At 41.2% G+C, this 12855-nt stretch overlaps 1 protein-coding gene across 2 annotated transcripts in view; it reads right to left on the bottom strand.

The window, feature by feature from the left end:
• pde3a (phosphodiesterase 3A, cGMP-inhibited) overlaps window positions 1-12855 on the bottom strand; it is a 394862-nt gene that overhangs the window by 30190 nt on the left and 351817 nt on the right. Inside the window, exons 5-10 of one of the 2 annotated variants that reach the window (XM_034176288.1) lie at window positions 9824-9897; window positions 7488-7639; window positions 7270-7407; window positions 6951-7062; window positions 3826-3939; window positions 2038-2237 (exon numbers count right to left, since the gene is read on the bottom strand). In XM_034176288.1, the coding sequence (XP_034032179.1) occupies window positions 2038-2237; window positions 3826-3939; window positions 6951-7062; window positions 7270-7407; window positions 7488-7639; window positions 9824-9897 (790 nt within the window). The remainder of the gene's footprint in view (window positions 1-2037; window positions 2238-3825; window positions 3940-6950; window positions 7063-7269; window positions 7408-7487; window positions 7640-9823; window positions 9898-12855) is intronic. The other variant, XM_034176289.1, reaches the window with a different exon arrangement.

Raw genomic sequence — 12855 nt, 5'->3', positions numbered from 1 at the left:
TCCTTAAACCTAGTTACAGCGCTTTCTGAAAGACTTCTACTGTAATGCATCTTATTCCCCACTACTGGGTAGTCCATCAGAGTAAATGTAAATGTTATTAAGAAATGATCAGACAGAAGGGGGTTTTCAGGGAATACTGTTAAGGCTTCAATTTCCATACCATAAGTCAGAACAAGATCTAAGGTATGATTAAAGTGGTGGGTGGACTCATTTACATTTTGAGCAAAGCCAATTGAGTCTAACAATAGATTAAATGCAGTGTTGAGGCTGTCATTCTCAGCATCTGTGTGGATGTTAAAATCGCCCACTATAATTATCTTATCTGAGCTAAGCACTAAGTCAGACAAAAGGTCCGAAAATTCACAGAGAAACTCACAGTAACGATCAGGAGGACGATAGATAACAACAAATAAAACTGGTTTTTGGGACTTCCAATTTGGATGGACAAGACTAAGAGACAAGCTTTCAAATGAATTAAAGCTCTGTCTGGGTTTTTGATTAATTAATAAGCTGGAGTGGAAGATTGCTGCTAATCCTCCGCCTCGGCCCGTGCTACAAGCATTCTGGCAGTTAGTGTGACTCGGGGGTGTTGACTCATTTAAACTAACATATTCATCCTGCTGTAACCAGGTTTCTGTAAGGCAGAATAAATCAATATGTTGATCCATTATTATATTGTTTACTAACAGGGACTTAGAAGAGAGAGATCTAATGTTTAATAGACCACATTTAACTGTTTTAGACTGTGGTGCGGTTGAAGGTGCTATATTATTTTTTTTTTTTGAATTTTTATGCTTAAATAGATTTTTACTGGTTGTTGGTGGTCTGGGAGCAGGCACCGTCTCTACGGGGATGGGGTAATGAGGGGATGGCAGGGGGAGAGAAGCTGCAGAGAGGTGTGTAAGACTACAACTCTGCTTCCTGGTCCCAACCCTGGATAGTCACGGTTTGGAGGATTTAAGAAAATTGGCCAGATTTCTAGAAATGAGAGCTGCTCCATCTAAAGTGGGATGGATGCCGTCTCTCCTAACAAGACCAGGTTTTCCCCAGAAGCTTTGCCAATTATCTATGAAGCCCACCTCATATTTTGGACACCACTCAGACAGCCAGCAATTCAAGGAGAACATGCGGCTAAACATGTCACTCCCGGTCCGATTGGGGAGGGGCCCAGAGAAAACTACAGAGTCCGACATTGTTTTTGCAAAGTTACACACCGATTCAATATTAATTTTAGTGACCTCCGATTGGTGTAACCGGGTGTCATTACTGCCGACGTGAATTACAATCTTACCAAATTTACGCTTAGCCTTAGCCAGCAGTTTCAAATTTCCTTCAATGTCGCCTGCTCTGGCCCCCGGAAGACAATTGACTATGGTTGCTGGTGTCGCTAACTTTACATTTCTCAAAACAGAGTTGCCAATAACCAGAGTTTGATCCTCGGTGGGTGTGTCGCCGAGTGGGGAAAAACGTTTAGAGATGTGAACGGGTTGGCGGTGTACACGGGGCTTCTGTTTAGGACTACGCTTCCTCCTCACAGTCACCCAGTCGGCCTGTTTTCCCGGCTGCTCGGGATCTGCCGGGAGGGAACTAATGGCGGCTAAGCTACCTTGGTCTGCACCGACTACAGGGGCCTGGCTAGCTGTAGGATTTTCCAAGGTGCGGAGCCAAGTCGTGATGTAACAAGATGAAAAAGTTCAGATTTTTCAACTTGAGGAGGAGAGCAATGCAACGCGATATCGCTCCACAAATGCGCCAATCGCTCAAAATTGCTTCATTCGCGTTGCTTCATTCGCGTCCATCGCGTCGCATTGCGTGGCTTGGACTTTTGTGGCACCACAACGCATCCTTCCATAGGGATTACATGACAACCTGTCGCCGCCGTTGCTCGCGTGGCGTCCGGTGTGAATGCAGCATAAGTGATGCATACATAAAGAGGAGGTCACCAATAGCCACTGTGTGCATGTGCAGCAAAGAAATGTAAATGAGGGTGTCTGAGATGCTGTGATTATAATCACATATTTTTCAGTGTGTTGGTACCTGTGGAGCGCTTGTAGCCACAAGGAAAGCATTAGTCCTCCCTGGGTGGTCATAGTCATGCATTGCAGCAGCTACATACAGGGCCATGAGCTCCAGAGCAGGTATGAGGCCTGACAGGCAGCCGTATCCATCTTCAGACACAGTGTAGGTCTTTGACACCAGGAAGCCCATGTGACTGTGCGTTATCCCGCTGTCGGAGTCTGACCGCACAAGAGCACATACAAGTACATACAGTCCAGGGTGACAGAATACACACATAACGGGACATAACTGTTCACACACAAATGTGTTCATTCATGTGTAAAGGCACAAATCCTCCCAAACACACACATGCATGCACGAGTCAGGCACACAAAAGAGGTTATAGAAACACAAGAGCAGAACAACCATAATCTGTCTGCAATTTCAAACAGTGTTTGGTGTGTAAACGTGATGGCCAAAAGCTAACTGTGAACAGGACAACATTCCAGCCTGTTTGATATTACAGCTTTAAAGGAGACCTGCATTGAAAAAAATGCAGTCAGATTTTTTGAACAAAAAATGACTTACGTACATTTACACATGAGATCCTTCTGAATGTAGTAAAGTAAATCTGCAGGCCCAGATCTGTCATTCAACGGAGAAATCTTCATTTGAAAATGACAAATTTACAGCTAACATTTAGCCCTCCGCAAATTGTCCCTCTCATCATGGACGCTCCCAGCATGCATTGAGCCAATTGTAATTTGTGGATTTACGTCATCTGCACGTTTTTCTTGTCTTATACGGAAGGATCTACTTTTTTTAAAACTTCATATTGTCTTGCGGCACGTTTGGTGGAGTACACATTTCTTTTATTTGTGCTTGAAAATTATTTTGGGGGACTTTTTCATACGCCCGTTTGATTGATTGGTGTCGCAATGAAAATCTACTGTCTTTCGCCTCCGGTACCATCGCGGGATATGGAGGCAAGACCCACAAAGAATCCGAGTCATTAAAAATATATAAACCTCTCTCAGCGTCCATGGAGCTCTGGGGCTCCGATTGCCGAGACGTGCGGTGCTGTGGATTTTGCCGCAAGAAGTCTGTCCTTGCAGCAACAGGTGTACCAGCCGCTTCGCATTAAAACAGCGAGCGTAATCTCAGGACTTGTGCCAAGTGTGCTGCAGCTCCATTCAGTAGACAGAGAGGTGATGCCGGTGTTGTGTGCTGAATCTGGCACAACACTAGCTGCAAAGCAGACATGGGCAGTGTGAGTGGCCCGCGTCGGTGGTTAATGAGCTCGTTAACGAGCCCGCAGACTTAATAAGCGCAGCGGAGGCAGAGAGCGGGAGAAGAAGAATGGAGCCCGCTGTCGATGTTGTTGCTGATCTGAGCACACAGATCTGTATCTCACATTCATTGCAGCTTACTTTTGGATGTTGAAACCAGGACGTGTATAAGTAACATTACTAACAGATAAAATCAATTTCAATGTGGGATCGGACTGAAGGCGGGAGCGCGTCGTCTTGTCCCCGACGTCATGGAAATGATCCGGCTGTACAAACTGTTTTCACAGAGGGCTAAATTTTAGCTGCAAATTTGTCATTTTTAAACGAAGATTTCTCCGCTGAATTACAAATTTGGGCTTACAGATTTACTTTACTGCATTCACAAGGGTCTTATAAATACATATCAGCTATTTCTTTCTGAAATCTGACCACATTTATTTCAATGCAGGTCTACTTTAACGAGAGAGAGAGCTGTGAGGAAAAAAAATTTCTTTGTTTTAACACAGACAGACACAGACAAGCTTCTTGATCAACTCACCTGAGTCACTGGTGGAGCCGTGGTCAGTGATGAGGCTGGGCAGGCCGGGCACAGCCTGTGTGGTGAGGTACCAAACTGCATGGAGAACATCGGTGGCATGAACCCTGTTGTGATCTGGAACGAGACACAAACACAGAGTTGTTCACTGAGAGTTGTCCACCGGGGTGCACGGTTGAGTTGTTTATATATATATTGTCTCAACAAATAGGCTGGATGCACTCGTAGGTAAAAGTTTGGGTAAAGTACACTTTGACCTTACAAACCATTAAAAAAAAAGAGAGAAAAACCTTTTGCAAAACGTAGCATTGCTTGTGTTTGTTTGTTTTTGGATGTCATTAAAAAATACTTATTTGCCAAGGGGTGCCAAAATTTTTGCACACAGCTATATGTATATACGAGGTCTGTGATAAAAAAAAAAAGCGGTCCTTTTTCATTTATTTCTTTTTTTTCAAAAAATAAATGGATTTGATTCATATGTTTTTACGTCAGACAAGCTTGAACCCTCATGCGCATGCGTGAGTTTTGTCATGCCTGTCGGTGACGTCATTCGCCTGTGGGCAGGCTTTGAGTGAGGTGTGGACTCCCCCTCCCGTCGGAATCTCGTTGTCTGAGAAGCTGCAGGGAGTTCTTGGGCTGCGCGCTATGACGTCATTTATTTACGCACAGCGGACGGGTATAGCCAGGTAGCGTCGACGATACCAGCCTAGCAACGCCTCGGTAAAGTGATAATAATGGGCGTTATGTTTCTCCCTGCGGGTTGCTAGCTTGCTCGCAGAGTGTTCAGCCTAACAACGAGCACAAAGTGTGTCTAGGAGGCAGACAAAATATATGAATTTTAATCACGGCTGTTTTTAATATTTGACAGTTTATCCAGAATCCACTAACTGTCCATAACTTGCTACCTTAAATGAAGGTGGCTGCTTTCATTAACCATTCCAGCAGGTGGCAGTACATCAATGGGATATTACAAAGACAAACCAAAGTTGTTCTGTTGATTAAGCTGGTGCAACAGAGTTCACAAATGCAAGAAAGCATGTCCTCATTTTATGTTCTTTGAATTTGAAGAGTTACAAGATGATAGTGTTTATTATTTTTGAGTTATCACCTACATAAGGGCAGGTGTGGTAGCTTACTGCTTACACCTGCTTGTTTCCTGTGCAGAAAGTTCCCAATTCAATGTAATATGGAGTTGTGTCAGGGAGGGCATTCAGCATAAAAGTTGTGCCAAATCAACATGTGGCTCCTCTTCTATGGTGACTCCGAATGAAACAACAGAAGAGCTGAAGGGGCTTTTTTATTATTATTATTGTCTACATAGGCTGTGCTATGATGAACTCACCCACTAACATTTTTGCTGTGGAAGATGTACACTGGAAAGTGAACAAACTAAGAGTATAAGTACTGTTTTTAATACAGATCATCACTTTTGCTGCCAGTTTTGTTTAGACAAATCTGTGGATGGATACATTTTCATTAACTTACATTTTCCAATTCAAAAAACGTCTTGGACTTAATTTACCTCAATCATAATATACAAATAATGAATGTTTATGAGTTCAGTGGTACAAATATTTCATGAGGTGAAAGGAATTACATTTGGTGTTCCACTGCTGCTAAAGTCCAAATTGTTACGTGTAGTCCGGTGACTTTGGACTTCCATAAAAAAAAAAAGACTTTGTGTAGTTCATCAGTCCAGCCAAAAATCACGTCAGCTTTATAGGTTTTCATCTAAACAGCTGTTCAAGCAACCGGACAGCTTACAGCGGAGTGGATTTTGTGTGTGTGTGTGTGTGCGTGTGTGTGTATGTGTGTGCGTGCGTGTGTGCGTGTGTGTGTGCTACAAGAATTAGCACAGTTAGTTAGCTCAATCAAATCGTCGTCTCGCTTGTGTCGTTGTGCTCACACAACTGGGTCTGCACTTGTGCGTGTGTGTGTACTACCAAAAAAAGACTGTGTACATCCTCAGTGCAGTGAAAAAAAAAAATCACGTCAGAAATTAGTCCAGCTTTTCATTCTAACTTCCTGCTAACAGCCTCCCGACAGTGCAGTGGATTTGTTTTGTGTGTGCGCGTGCGTTGTGGGTGTGTGCAGCGTCAGTTAGCTCAATCAAATTATGTCTCGGGAGAGTCGTTGTCCCCCGCGCGCACACGCAACCTGGTCAGTGCTTGTGCATGCGTGTACTACCAAAAAAAGACTGTGTACATCCTCAGTGCAGCGAAAAAAAAATCACATCAGAAATTAGTCCAGCTTTTCATTCCAACTTCCTGCCACAGCCTCCAGACAGCACAGTGGATTTGTTTTGTGTGTGCGTGCGCGCGTGTGTTGTGTGTACACACGCAGACGTATGTGTGGGCGCACGTGCATGCACGTGCACGAGCACAGTTATGCACATGCACAAAGACGTGCGATTGTGTGTACGCGTACCTGTGCATGCGTGAGCACGTGTGCGCACAGGCACGAGGGTGTGCGCGCATGTGTGTGTAGAGTGCAATGGTATCAAACATATGGAATCAAATATGCACTCTAAATGGAACCAAATTGCACTCTAGATGCAATGCAACACAAATGGGACGAATAATCCATGTCACGTGACCTACAAAGCAGCAATCAAATGACAAGGATCCACTCAGCCGTTATATAATACACAATATATGGTCCTGTATGGTCAGTCTTTCTGGAATAGGCATTTCTCACCAAGATAGCAAGTGGTTGATTTTTGAGACATGAAAGAAAAAAAAACATTTCTGTTCCAAAGAGTTAAAGTAATTTTGTTGACTTTTCTCGAATGTTTGCATTTTGTCTTGTGAAATGCTGAATAGTTTTCCTTCTTTAGAACTGTAACAAGATTCATGTTGTACAGTCTGAGAGGTTTAGAGAAGAATATACTTTTGTTGAAATAACCCACAAGTCATACATCCTACAATGAAGAATAACAATTCAGCAAATTCAACACTGTTTCATTTTAAGGGATCAGAAACCAAAGAAGTCAAATCAAACCAAAGACGTCTGATGGATGTCATAACATTTCCCTCTGTTGGTCGGTTTTATTATTTCAACAAAAATTAAGTTACATGTGCATAAACTGAAGCCAAATGAAATGGAGGGAGTAAGATGTTGATGCTTACATGGTATGTCTCTGTAACCATTCTCAAGGGCATGGAAGTAGTTCATAAATTCTTTCACAGGGATCTTGAAGGTCTCAAATAGGCCAGTGTCTTCAAAAAGCCTGTAAGAGACCTAACGTCCAAAAATCTTGCCGTCAGAGACAGGAAACATCATCATGGATGAGAGATTAACACCTTTACACTCAGGGATGACACCGAGTCAAACACAGAAAACCATAATCAGTCGATGAAACAGAAAGCAGTTTATATTACTGTCCAAATCCTACCCATCATTCAGCAAAGGCTGCTTACACTTTAATTTACAGTGTGATCTGTTCACCTGACTGAGGATACGTCCACATTTCCCGTTGGTGTTCTCCATCAAGGTGAAGATTGGAAAGTTCCAATTGTTTAACTGATTCATCAAAGGCTCCAGATCCTCCATTAATAATGGCTCTGGTGCCAGAATTGGCTTTTCCTGCAGCAAGAGACATAAAATGTGTGTCATTTCAACAGGAGATAATAAAACCATTCAAAGGCCACTCCTCCTCGCCTTACCTCTGGAGGTATGAGTGAGTGGAGGATGACATTCTGGGAGGGTTTTTTCCCTTCCTCTGTGTCTTCCTCCGTATGTGCTACATCACTGCTGTCACTGTGATTGGCTTCATGGGTGCTATCATAGTCTGATGACACTTGTACCTGGTCCTCTGCTGAAAACATAGACACGATACAAGGATAAATCTGCCTCTGCACGCAGATTCATCAAAGTCTACTCTCTGTCTGTAAGAACAGCGCTGTGCTGTGTCACACAACACAGAGCAGCGCACCCTCCCCCCCTCTGGTCTTTTGTTGTTGCGCCGTCACATGGCTCAGCGGCGCCAGCCAACAGCCATGCAGGTAGGCTCAGCCTGGCCTGGCCACTCAGGAGATTTTAAGTTGTGTTGAGTGATATTTTGTTGATTGTGAAAATAAAGTATTTTGTTGTCACATACAATGTTTGGCAAAATTCTATCCTAGGTCTTTTGGATCCTTTGGCTCTATGAAGCTTAAATATGAAAAAGTATTGGTATCGGTATTAATATTGGCGATACTGGGCCTGTATTTACTTGGTATCGGATCAATACCAAAATTCCCGGTATCACCCACCTCTAGCCGTCTCACGTGCTGGTATTGGTCCACTATATTTTATCAAGTCTACCAGAAGATTTAAGAGCATTTCATGTATCCATCTGCTGACAAGCTTTATGTAGATGATGACTCCCTTTTTCAGCAGGACTTGGCACCTGTCCACAGTGGGAAAAAACTACTAATAACTGATTTGCTGACTGTGTATTACTGTACTTGATTGTCCCCATAGACAATACCTCATAGCGTCTCCATGGGGACTGTCAAGAGGAAGATAAGTGACACCAGACCCAACAATACAGACGACCTGAAGGCTGCAATCAAAGCAACCTGAGCTTCTATAAGAGCTCAGCAGAGCCACAGTCTGATCGCCTCCATAGCATGGCAAAGTGATGCAGAAATTCATACAAAAATAGTCCCAACCAAGAGTACTGAGAGCAAAAACTAACACAGTTGTTATAAGTTTGATATTTGGCATAAATAGTTTCTAATATTTTGAGATGCATATTTTCCCTTAAAAACAAAAACTATAGTCCACTATTATCATTAATTTACACTGTGTATATATATATATATATATATAGAGAGAGAGAGAGAGAGAGAGAGAGAGAGAGAGAGAGAGAGAGAGAGAGAGAGTAATGCTTCGCATTAGTCAGTGCTGTTGTTGATCTTTCATCTGCCCGATTTGTTCAGGGTCACAACAGTGAATCAGTATCGGTCTGCAGTGAGCTTTGGCACAAGTTTTACACCGGATGCTTTTCCTGATGTGGAGAAATGCACACACATCTCCCTTCCAAGTACTAACCAAGAACTACTCTGCTTAGAATCTCAGACCTGGCAGAATAAGGCATACACAAAGCAGACAGGCTGCTATATAAGAGTCAATAATATGCAACTTTTCACTTTCTGAAATACCTGACAAAAAAAATAAATAAAAGGAACTTTTTCCATGATTTTGTTTTTTTATATATATATATCCACCTGTAGTTAACCTAAGATATCAAGAGTTGAGGATGGGGTTGCTTGGCATGCACACCAACTTCACTCAGAATTGTGCCAAGTTGCACTTGACCCGTCAGGCTGAGCGTTGGCCAGGTCGAGGCACGTGGCTTATGCCAAATATTGTGGATGTTCAGGAGGACTTAACAATGAACACTGTCAGGCAAGAGCTGCATGGACAAATTAGCCCAATTGTGCTAAATTGTTAGTCAGCCAAATGGCACCAATCTCAGCCAGGCACAATAGTAGGTGAACAGGTTAATTGCAAAACAAAGCTGTGTCTTAATTACAACAAATCACACAGTTTTCTGTAATTTATGACAATTACTTGCTCCAAAAAAAAAAAAAAAAAAAAAGACATTGTGAAGAGGCTACACATACAGAATACCATGAGACTACATGGTCATATTGACAGATATTAAAATCCAAAGGAGACTGAGCACCACATATACAAGTAACTAAAATCTAATATGAAAAAATGCTGTTCAGAAAATAACAACAAATTATCCAAACAGATTCCTGTTAGTTCAGATGATAATGTCAATGTAAGCAAACAGATGGAAAGAGAGTATCCTTGTAGAAACACATAACATATACAGTGATTATTCTTCTGCTTATTTTAACTAAATCATGAATTTATTTGATGATCTACGGTACATCGGGCATATACTGGATGTGCTTTTTTGTAAAGTATTCCCTTATATGAGGATGCTGTTTCAATGCAGAGGTAGTGATGGTGGTGAAAGGACTGACACAGACGGAGAACTTACCTGAGTGTGGGATCTTGTCTCCTTTGTCTATGGAGCCCTCCCCATGGCTCAGTCTGATGTATGGCCTCCCACAACTGCACACAAGAGATGTTTGATATATTGAGTGCATACTTATGTGTAATAACGCTACATAGCCATCACCTCGTTCCGCTATAGGGGACCTCCTCTCTAGCCTGCTATTTTTTTTATATATATTATAGGCAGGCTATATATTAATTATTTTTAATGTCTGTTATTCATCCAGCATGCTACTAAAATGAAATCCATAGTCAAGGTCATGTGAAAAAAGCTAATGAAAAATATGCAAAAATCAAATCAAATTATCTCTGCTTTTTGTGGATGTTTTTGTTGGCATCATCAGACAGTGACCTCCAATGTGCACTGAGCAGGTCTGGGACCAAATGTGAAGCAACAGGGATGAGGATCAGCATTTCCTAGTCTGAGACCATGGTCCTCTGTTGAAAAAGGGTGGATTGTCCCCTCTGGATTCTCCAAAGCTAGCTGGTGTGAAAACACAAATATGCCAACAAGCAGCATCATGTACAGTAACGTGAGCATTGTAGCTAGTTGGTCTACCAGACTGCACAAACAGCAGGATGGTGGGAGAAACATGGACACTCAGGATGATGATGGTCAAGCCAAAAGCAAGTGATGAGGAGGTTAGATGAGATCAATATTTAAGTTTTGCTCCATTTTAAATGTAGTGGTGCCACACTTAAAGGGGGGACCAGTATGATTTTAAAATGTGAAACATCATATTAAATTTTTATCATGGTTTGACTGTTTCTGTACCGTGTAATCATGATCCAGCTGTGATCACCTGCCATACTGCTGTTGCATTACAGCAAATTCTCATTTGAACATTCATTTATGACCTAAAGTAAAACATAGATTCATCAATGACTTTAGTCCACTCAGAAAGGATACAAATAAATCGAAAAATGAATCAACACAATAGCACACTTTATTTCATCACTATTGACTGAGTTGTTCTGAAACTCATTCAGTTATTTATATTTGAACACTTTTGCGGAAAACGTCTGAAACAATTAACCCTTGGAGCTGTAGTGATGCTCTACTGTGCCCTAGTCAACTTTTCATCACATTTCTATTAATAGATCACATCTTTACACAGTGTTGTAGACAAATACAAGTCTCACATTCAGAAAGCTGAGATTTTTCTGAACATTATGATATGCAACACATGGTCATTATACGAAAAGGAAGCATCTTAAAAGGGGAATTTCTTCAGGTATAGCAGAATCAAGAAAATACCCTTCGGGCTATCAGGGTTAAAAAAAACATGCTGACACAAAGAAGTGACGTGTTAGGGTCAAGAAGTGAAACTGAATGTTATAAAACTATAGGCTTTGGACAATTTATTTTTATTGACAATTACATAATTTTAAAGGTACACTTTGACCTAAAAATCATTCTGAACTGTGCTGCACCCCTCTACAACTTCCTGCAGGGGGAAAACTCTACATAACACACATACACACACACACACACACACACACACACACACACACACACACACACACACACACACACACACACACACACACACACACAGTGGTGGGCACAGATAACCAAAAAATTAACTTCGATAACAGATAATTAGATAACTGAAAAAGTTATCTTTGATAAAGATAAACCACCCAAAAATGTATCAGAAGTTACAGATAATCGATAAATTCCAGTATTGGCTCTGGTACATTCGCAGTTACTAAGAAGCTGAAATTGACTTTTACCACGATCGCTTTTGAAAGCATCAAAAGACCCAAAGAATGAGCCAGTATTTCCATGTTTGATCATGCTGCCCCCTGTAGAAAGCGGCACAAAAGAATCCTGAGAACACCCACAAAATGAACTCTCTACTAATCATAATGCTCAGGTCAGGCAGAGGTCTTGAAAAATAAAGACATACTAACTTATGGTTTTGTGAAAATACTGATAGAGTAACTCCATTAATGTCAATTCTGTCATTTGTACAAAGTTAAAATATAACATATATCTTTTAATGTTGAATAATGCACTAATTCTGAGGTTTTGTAACAAACACAGACTGCAAAGCATTCTGGGTAAAAGTGCCTCTGCTAAACACTGATTGGTTCAGTCATTCATTATGTAAACCAACACGTTAATGTGACGTGTGTAGTGTGTTGGTTTAAAGATAAATTTGCTTTTGTAAAATATTCCATTTTTATTTGTAAAAACAGGCATTTTTACGGAGCCCTGGAAGTGTCATCGCAAAATGTTTTGCATGTGGAGAGAATGTTAGATGATGTGCGCACGTTTTATGATGTTGTAAAACGTGCACTCAATATTAGTAAGTAAGTAAGTAAATTTATTTATATAGTGCCTTTCACAGACATAAGTCACAAAGCACTTCACAGGTTAAAATGCAATAATAAAAACATAGATAAAACAAATTGGTCAGTTCTGAAAAGCCTTATCTTGACACATAAATGTTGGCTTTACACTGTGCGTGTTTTGGCCATTTTTCAGATGATTTTTCATTCGTGCGAGAATTTTTTGGACCGAGTTTCAGGTTAATCGCGCGTCCTGCATTGTGTAGTGGAGTAACAAGCTTTAACATCTCACGACCACCTCCTGCTGCTGAAGAGCTACAAAGCATCCAACCGCAGAGCTGTCTTGTAATGTTTTTTGTTGTTGTTTTGTTTTGTTTTTAAACTTAATTTGTAAAAAAAAAAAAAAAAAAAGCCATTTGCAAAGCCAAAAAGTTGATTTGACCACCATCTGATATAACTGGGTCAAAATAAATAGAACACTGCAATCTACTGGTGCCCAGACACTTAGTACTTGGGGCAAATACTGCCATGAACACTACTGGTCAGTAGATAGCAGTAGCGGCCTTGAAAACTTGCCAAAAAAAATTCCAGATAATCTGTCTGCTACATTTAAAATGTGTGGAATTTAAAGGCAAATACAATAACGTCTATAAACCCAGAGAATATATTCACGAGAGTTTTAGGCACTAGAGTTTAATGCTGTTGTCCGTGGAGCCT

This window comes from Thalassophryne amazonica, chromosome 8, assembly GCF_902500255.1.
Source record: "Thalassophryne amazonica chromosome 8, fThaAma1.1, whole genome shotgun sequence".
NCBI lineage: Eukaryota > Metazoa > Chordata > Actinopteri > Batrachoidiformes > Batrachoididae > Thalassophryne > Thalassophryne amazonica.
The sequence above is the reverse complement of the archived record's forward strand: the minus strand, read 5'-3'. Positions and strand labels throughout refer to the sequence as shown.